Source organism: Dipodomys ordii, unplaced genomic scaffold (assembly GCF_000151885.1).
Source record: "Dipodomys ordii isolate 6190 unplaced genomic scaffold, Dord_2.0 Scaffold47, whole genome shotgun sequence".
Lineage (NCBI taxonomy): Eukaryota > Metazoa > Chordata > Mammalia > Rodentia > Heteromyidae > Dipodomys > Dipodomys ordii.
Window position 1 is genome coordinate 739608 of NW_012267263.1, and position 8930 is coordinate 748537.

Sequence of the window (8930 nt, forward strand, 5' to 3'; positions counted from 1 at the left end):
GGGGGGGGGGAGTGACTGCCTCCAAGTGTGCAGTTACCTAGGTGATGCAGGTACTGGGTGGGGACTTAGCCAAGAGGAGGGAGGAGTCTGTTCCTCCTTCCCAGGGGGAACCTTACAGTAAGTATCCTGTATATCTGACTACAGTAAAGAGAATTAAGTAATTGGTTTGTGGACCTGCAGTTCCGCTATTCCGGAGCTGAGGCAGAAGAATCACCTAAACCAAGGAGTTCAAGGCCAGCCTAGGCAACAAAGCAGAACTTGTCTCCCCAAAAATAAACAAATAAAATAGAATTGGATGGGAATGGGAGGTGAGTTTTCTATTGGAGAGCTAGTAGAAAGGCGCAGACCAACTGGTGGGAAGGAAGGTTCCAGGCTGAAAGACCACGTGAGCAAGAGTCAGGTGTCTGCTAGGCCAGAGGGAAATTAGAAGAACATAGCCAGTGATATGCTGTCCCTCCCCCCCCCCACTCCTTCCTGGTGATGAGTCTGGGGTCTGTTTGTGGTGATTCTTCATAAAATGGCCTCAGACACCCAGACACCGAGAACCCAGACACCCTAAGTGGTAGAAACCCTAATAAGGGGGTGGTTGACTGACACAATGAGTGCTGTTCACAGTCCTGTCTCTCCCCCCCCCCCGACCTCCCCTCTCCAACCATCTCCATCGATGGCACCCTCAGACACAGGAGCCGGAGGACTCCCCAAGAGAGAAGGTCTCATGCTGACAAAGCTCCCAAGTCCACTAACAGCCAAGGAACTTTAAACAGCCCATCTTGGGGAGGGGCACTATTTAAACCTGACACGGAGTTGGGTCCAATAAAAAGATAATAAGGTTTTTGTGATTTTGTTGGTTTGGTGGTGTTTTTTGTTTTGTTTTGTGTTGGAAGCCAGAGTCATAAGCCCTAAGAAACATGAGCTCTCAGGACGAAAGCACTAGGTCTTGTCCTTGCCCACGGCCTGAAGCAGCAACAGCTGATTGGCCAGGTTAAGCAGCAACAGCTGATTGGCCAGGTTAAGCAGCAACAGCTGATTGGCCAGGTTAAGCAGCAACAGCTGATTGGCCAGGTTGTCTCTCTCATCTTAATTAAACCAGATATTGAGCTCAGCTATCTCTAACTGGGGCCTTCTGTTATCTATATGGCTAAAGCTGATGGTGCCTGCTGAATGCAGCTTAACACGCACATCTTGACCTTTCTTTGCCCTTTCCTGTGCAAAAACTCTGTATAAAGAAATGCACTGGATGAGAGCCTGGGCTGCTTCAGTCTCTCAGATTTCTGGTACTGCCTGTCCACCTGGTCCCAGCTTTCTCTAGAGTGTCTATGTGCTGTTTTTCAATCTCTTAGGGTCTTCCCTTGGATACAGCTTGACACAGCTGGTCTGCAGCAGTTTTGATCTAAGAAGAGCCCAAGATGGCCTTGATCTTGCTGTTCTCCAGCCTCAGGAGGCTGAGGAGGGCTGGGATTATAGGTGGATATTAAAGACTGATTAACAGCTGGGCACCAGTGAGTGACTCACACCTGTAATCCTAGCTACTCAGGAAGCTGAGATCTGAGGATCACAGTTCAAAGCCAGCCAGGCAGGAACCTGAGACTCTTATTTCCAATAAAACACCAGAAAACTGGGAGTGGTACTGTGGCCCAAGTGGTAGAGCACTCGCCTTGAGCTGAAGAACTGAGGGACAGCGCCCAGGCCCAGAGTTCAAGCCCCATTAACAACAACAATTTTTTTTAATTTTAAAAAAAGATTGATTAACTACTATTCTCTGGAAAGTGTTACAATAACCATCCATGGCACACACAAAATAAAGCAACCAGAACCAGACAGAACACTCCAGGGTTCGACAAAGGAATGGGCTCTTCTTCTTTGAAGCTGGACTTTTCTTCTGAGGAAGGTTTAGATGCTGCACAGTGCGGACCCATTATTCATGTTTCAAAATCCTTCCCATTTGTTTTCCCTTGTGTGTGTGTGTGTGTGTGTGTGTGTGTGTGTGTGTGTGTGTGTGTGTGTGTGGCTTGAACTCAGACCTGGGTTCTGAAAACTCCCTTCGTTTTTTCAGTCAAGGCTGGTGCTCTACCACTTAAACCACAGCTCTGCTTCTGACTTTTGGATGGTTATTAGAAATAAGAGTTTCATGGACTTTCCTGCCTGGGCTGGTTTTGAACTATGATTCTTAGATCTCAGCCTCCTGAGTAGCTTGGATTACAAGTATGAGTCACCAGTGCCTGGCATCATTTGATTCTTGCCATGTGCAAGAATCAAATGTGAGTCCATCGTGAGTCCTTAGACCTCTAGCCAGGGATACATTAAGACTCTAATCAAATGTCTAATGATTCACTTCTTAAAATACCTTGGACTTGACTGTGCTGCCAATTGCTAATTTTGTAATGGAAATATTTGAAGTCAAGCTGATTCTGCTGACAGAAAGAAATGCTAATCAATAAAGGAGGCCATGGCGAATCTTCCCAGGTCACATTCCCAATTTGGGAACTGTTAGGTTGGGTGTCAGGCCTTCTACTAGTTATCTTCCAGCAAAAGGATGCAAACTGGTTACCCAAAAGGAGTAAGTAATGTCTGAGAGAACACCGTAGGGAATCAAGGAACAGTGAATGGGAACCAGAGAGGAAAAGCCCATGTCTCTGGGGGGCATTGGGCTGGTGCTGTGTCTGCATGTGGTGACCAGGGTTGCTGCAGGGATCGTCCTCACCCAATCCACAGTAGCTACGTACCAGTCTGGGCCTGATGTTCACAGTGGCCCCCCGACCTTCCTGGAGGACAGATGCATCTGTACTGGTTAACTTCTTCTATACAGGTCCCACCATTGTGACAGGGCTGGCTGGCGCATGCACTGATATCTAGGAAAGAATACATTTCCAAATGTGATTTGTAGTTCTAAGGCCATCAAAACAACAATAGAGCTGGGTGCTGGTGATTCACACCTGTACTGAATCACAGTTCAAAGTCAGCCTGCGCAGGAAAGTCTGTGAGACTCTTACATTCAATGAAATAGAAAAAAAGCCAGAAGTGGGGTGTGTGGTTCAAGTGGTTGAGGGCCGGTCTCAAGTAAAAAAAAAAAAAAAACAAGAGAAAAGTTGAGGCCTGGAGTTTAAGTCCTAGTACTAACACATACAAAATAAAAACAAACAAATGACAAAATAAATAATGATAGGTTCTCTTTCATTACAGCTTCAGGAGTAGATAGCTGAAGAAGAACCATTCCAGTTTCCTGTCCCTCCACCCTGACCTTTCTACCTCTCTACCAGCAAGAGCTGCAAGGGGATGGAGATAAAGTCCCATAGCTTCTCCATCCAGCAAACCCTGGACCTGGCACATACTGTGCCCACCTGGAATTCTGATGAGGGCACCTTGAACCCCAGCATTCATGCTCCACCCCAGAGGCTCTGGTGTATCTAGACAGCTGTAACCAGGCAAGGGTGTCTGCCTTGCTCACTGCCTCTGTGTGTGTGTGTGTGTGTGTGTGTGTGTGTGTGTGTGTGTTTGTATGTGTGTGCTTGTGTGCATGTACGTATGTGTGCTGATACTGGAGCTTGAACTTAGGGCCTCAAGCTGTTGCTTGGTTTTTTTGCTCAAGGTTGGTGTTCTACCACTTGAGCCACAGATCTATTTCCAGGTTTTTTTGTTTTTGTTTTGGAAATAAGAGTCTCACAGGAGAGTTACAAAGAGAAGGATGGCCTATTGAAATATGTAGAGATAGGGAAAATTTGTTCTCCAAATTCACCGCCAGCAGCCCTCCTGGGCTCTACCATGTAGGGGCTGGTTAACATTCTTTTAATGTTGGTAAAGGGAGCTGGTCCTTGCTCATATATACACCATGTACAGAGGGAGAATGTTTAAAACCCTATAAATACTTCACTGAGTCCTAGGCATACAGATGAATTTTCTTTGCTTTTGTATACTTTTTTTGTTTTGTGTCTTCCCATTTTCCTGCAAACATTTATAAAATTTATAAATAGAAAAAAGATGATTTTTAGCCAAACAATGGCTTCTCATGCCTGCAATCTTAGCTACTCAAGAAGATGAGATTTAAAGATCTTGGCTCAAAGCTTGCCCAGGCAGGAAAATCCATGAGACTCTTATTTCTAATTAACCAGCAAAAAGCTGGGAATGGAAGTATGCCTCAAGTGGTAGAGTGCCACCTTGAGTGAAAAACCTAAGGAACAGCACCCAAGCCCTGAGTTCAAACCTCAGTATTGGCACACACACACAAAAAAAGTAAAGCAAAGAAAAAGATGATTTTGTAAAACCCTTGTGTTATATGCTTGTTTCAAATTTCCTAAGCGCAGTGTTCATATAAACACAGGCCGTTTCCATGAGAGAGAGAGAGACGGTGTGGCAGCTCACAGATTTGCTGGCAGCATTTGGGGAGAGAAGCCAGGAGAATCTCTCAGCGTCAGAGCTCATTTCCAGTTGTATTACTCGAGAGAGAAAGCAGGTGCTTCATTCCTAGTGAGAACTGTAGCCTAGTTCTGGGTGGACTGGCAGAGACTTTGGCTTCCCTCAAGCCTCCTGGAGACTGAGATGTCATAGAGGTTAGATGGTTTCTATTTCATCTGGAAGGATCCATAGCGACTCATCCCACAGGAAGGAGCTCTTTCCATTTCTCTGCACCCTCCACCTGAGCCATTATGGTTTCAGGTGACTGGTTTCCAGGAATGGGTGTGAATGACACCACATAGGTATTGTTCTCATTACCCGTGATCCAGCCTCGGTGCTGTTCAGAAGCATCTTCTACAAGCAGGCAGCTCACCAGGCCATGGAGTCGTGGGAGAGAGCCAGAAAGTGTGGGACACTGATACCTTCAGCTTGGCCCTGGTGGCCCCAGGCCATTGTCTCTCCTTTGGGGGACTGCAGTGGAGGACACTGAGCCTGGGATGCACCTGGCTCCTGTGGGAGGCGTCTGGTGTCATCAGCTTGGGAGAGATCCACATAGAGGTGCCAGGACTGGTCTGCCTAGGAGATTCATTTATTGACAGGCTCCAGACAGACTCTCCGGATTTCTTATCTTGATGCACAGTGTCAGCATTTGATGGCCCAGGGCCCTTTCTGGTGCCCAGTCTGAGTCCTGACTAAATGAAATACAGTTGACATTGCATTCAACTGTGTCCCAGGCTATGGCATTTAGTCAAGAGCACAGCAACATGAGAGCTACTACAAAGGGAGCACAGAGAGAGGCTGGCAAACCAAGACACAGCCTTATTTCCATTTACTCTTAAATAAGCACTTCCCATTGCCATTAAGTGAGGTTAAGGATTATGGGCATCGTCTAACTCTTGCCCTATCTATCTAACTATTTATCTATCTATCTATTTGTCTGCCAGTCTGTCTGTCTGTCTGTCTGTCTATCTGTCTCTCTATCCAGTGTGTTGGTACTGAAACTTGACCTCAGAGCCTTGTGCTCTTGCTAGGCTTTTCCTGCTCAGGGCTGGTGCTCTACCACTTGAGCCATGCCTCCACTTCCAGCTTTTTGCTGATTAATCGCAGATAAGAGTCTCTTGGATTTGTTTGCCCCAGCTGTTTCCCATTCCAACTGGAGAATAACTTGCCAAGCCCTCAGTCAAGTGTCATCCACCCTACATTTATACAGCCTCTGGTGTTCTGTCTCTGCAAGCTCTTCTTGTCTCCTTTTTACTCCATCTTCCATCTGACCTCCTTGTCCTTAGAGTCTCTGTCCTGAGCCACTCTTACCTTCTCTCAGTGTTCATGGAGTTAAACACTATCTGATGTTTCTCACTCTACTGTATAATCTCAGCTCCTTCTCCCTGAACCCCAGCCTGTACCACTGTCACCTGCCATTCCTAGGTTAAACAAATGGATCCCCAATGCAATACTGAACTGATGTTTTAAATCAGTAGGTCCAAATAGGATTATGGCTAATGACCCCACACAGAGCCCTGCCTGTGATGGCTCAAGCTTATAATCCTAGCTACTTGAGAGGCAAGGATCAGAGGATCATGGGTTGAGGCCAGCCCAAACATAAAAGTTCATGGAACTTCATGTCAGTCAATGGCTGGATATGGTGGCTTAACTGTCATCCCCAGAAGCTTAGGGAAACACAAGTAGGAAGATCACAACCCAGGCTGGCCTGGCCATAAAGTGAGACCCTACCTTGAAAAGACCAATATGAAAAAGGGGAGGGGCTAGACACTTGGAGCTCCTGCTGCATGGTCATGTCAAAGGCCTTTATTCCTCTCCAGTCAAAGGGACAAGCCCTTTGGCATGGGTCCTCCTATTCAGAAAGCTTTGCATCTTAAAAGCATGCCCTTTAGAGAAAGAACAATGGGAAACTCATTCAGGGAGCAAAGGATTGCTGTCCACCCTGGAGTGCAGGAGCCCACCTCAGCCTGCTATGTTTATAATGGCACAAGTATCTGTGATTGCTTCTATGCCAAACCAGGCTTATCATTTACTTTCTAAGCAGTTGTCTTGAGAGGAGAGGGAGAGAGGTTATTAAACTGTTGCCATGTTGTCTTACTGACACTGACTTTGTTGGGTTTTGAGGTGAACCCCTGTAATTAAGATTATTTCTCAGCTGGGCACCTGTGGGTCATGCCTGTAATCCTAGCTACCTGGGAGCCTGAGATCTGAGGATCACCATGTGAAGTACGCCTGGGCAAGCTTTTATCTCTAATAAATTACCCAGAAAAAGGCAGAAGTGGTACTGTGGCCCAAGAGGTAGAGTGCTAGCCTTGAGCACAAAAGCTCAGGGACAGGGGGCTGGGAAGGTGGCTCAGTGGTAGAGCACTTGCCTTACATGCTCGAAGCCCTGGGTTCGATTCCTCAGCACCACATAAGAAAAAAAAAGCCGGAAGTGGTGCTGTGGTTCAAGTGGTAGAGTGCTAGCCTTGAGCTGAAGAGCTGAGGGACAGCGCCCAGGCCCAGAGTTCAGGCCCCATGACCAGACCCCCCCCCCAAAAAAAAGAAAAAGACACTTGAGAAATTTCCTCTACCCAGAGGAGAGCAGCAGCCTCACACTACAGCCCCAGAACACAGCAGCCACTAGGACTCCTTGCAGCACTTTTCTCTTGTCCCACTCGTCAGCCCTAGGGTAGTGTCTTGCGTGAGATCCAGTCACTGTAGTCCTAAATGAAGTACAGCAGAGTCTCTGGGGTCAGCATATCCACAAACTACCACTTGCTGTGTGACCTTGTATATGTTCCTTAACCTCTCTGTGCATAATTTTTTCCTACATGCAAAATAAGAGTATCTAGTTGGAACTGGTTAGCAAATCCAAGCAGATGGACAGCAATCCAGGCTTGGCAGAGAAGTGAGGAATCAAGCACATTCCCCCGCTTTATGTTTAAGGAAGGATTCAAGTATCAGGCACACAGTGGTTCCAAGATGACACTTTGTATCCTCCAGCCCCCTTGCCCTGCTGTGGGGGAGGAGGGTCTGCCTGGTAGGTGGAAAGAAGGGGTGATACCTCTGCAGTGGGGCTGCTCCCCTGTCCAGGTCCCGTTGGGAAGACACACCACACTGCTGAGCCCTTCCAGGCGGAAGCCGGCATTGCAGGTAAAATGGACTTCATGATCCACTAGGTACTTGCTTCCAAACTTTCTACCATCCGAAGGAGCATTCAGAGCAGGGCAGGAAACTGGAAGGAGAAAAGGGAAGATAAGGAGGAGCCCCTGCTGGGAACCAACACCCTCTATGGCAGGCCTGCTGCCACTGTGTGGGGCACTCTAGACACAGCTCCTCATCCAATTGTCAATGTTCTTGGGGAGAGGGAGTGGTTCAGGTACAGTAGCTAGGCCCTGAGTTCAGGCCCCAGGACCAGCATGGAGAGACAGGGAGAGAGGGAATGGGAGACAGCCAGATAGAGATGACAAGCAGCAGGCACATTTTAACTGTCTCTCTTCTCTTTCTGTCTGTCTGTCTCTCTGTCTCTGTCTCTTTCTCTGTCTCTCTGTCTTTCTGTCTTTCTGTCTGTCTCTGTCTCTGTCTGTCTGTCTGTCTGTCTGTCTCTCTCTCTCTCTCTCTCTCTCTCACACACACACACACACAATAAACACACACACACACCAGCGTTAAACCATGGACCTTAGGTAAGGATGGTCCTGGAGTCTTAGCACATAGCAGGTTGGGAGGGAATCAGAGATAGTTGTTTGGTCTTTGTCCTATGACTGTGACAATGCTGCTGTGGGGGCCCACCTGGAGCGCTGTCCGGGGCCACCTTGCTCACAGAGTTGTGCAGCTCAGCCAGCCGACTCTTCATATTGTGGATGCCCTCGGCAAAGCGAGTCTCATGGGCCTTCAGCAGCTGCTCCAGCTGGCGGATGGCAGTGAGGAGCTGCTGCCTGTTCAGACAGTTCTGGGGAGAGGAGAGACCACCACTCATCGGGTCTGGCTCACGCCCACCCTGCGCTTCCAGAAGCTCCCGAAACTACAGGGCCCAAACCACCCCAGCAACTCACTAAGCGCCTAGCTGGGCAACATCTGCTCCAACAGGCCAACAGATGACAGCCCCAAGCACAGGTATCATGGCTCTAGTCCACCCCTCGAGAAATAAAACGAGGACACGGTGACTATCTGACAGAGTGGCTAAGCAGTTATCTGAGCCCACAGTTCCTTATAATCATGTCTCTTACTGCAGACATACTCTCCCATTCTGTGAACATCCCAGAACCTGGGCCTTGGTAAACTCCTCTCTGTCTTGAAAATCATCTTGAAAAGCAAGGTGATGGGGAGACAAGTAAAACAGGATCACACAGTGGTTCCTATATGTAAGAGTTTATGTAACAGGGAAAACAAGAAAGAAAAATAGCTCGAGTATTCATTAAAAAAAAAAAAAAGCAATGCCCAAGCCCAGCACTGGTGGTTCACACCTGTAATCCTAGCTACTCAGGAGGCTGAGATCTAGAATCACAGATCAAAGCCAGCCTGGGCAGGAAAAGTCCGTGAGACTCTTATCTCCAATA

At 47.6% G+C, this 8930-nt stretch overlaps 1 protein-coding gene across 1 annotated transcript in view; it reads right to left on the bottom strand.

The window, feature by feature from the left end:
* Fbln7 (fibulin 7) overlaps nt 1-8350 on the bottom strand; it is an 18204-nt gene extending 9854 nt beyond the window's left edge. Inside the window, exons 1-3 of the mRNA XM_013019710.1 lie at nt 8164-8350; nt 7436-7606; nt 2720-2849 (exon numbers count right to left, since the gene is read on the bottom strand). Of these exons, the coding sequence (XP_012875164.1) occupies nt 2720-2849; nt 7436-7606; nt 8164-8350 (488 nt within the window). The remainder of the gene's footprint in view (nt 1-2719; nt 2850-7435; nt 7607-8163) is intronic.
* Between the last annotated feature and the right edge of the window lie 580 nt (nt 8351-8930).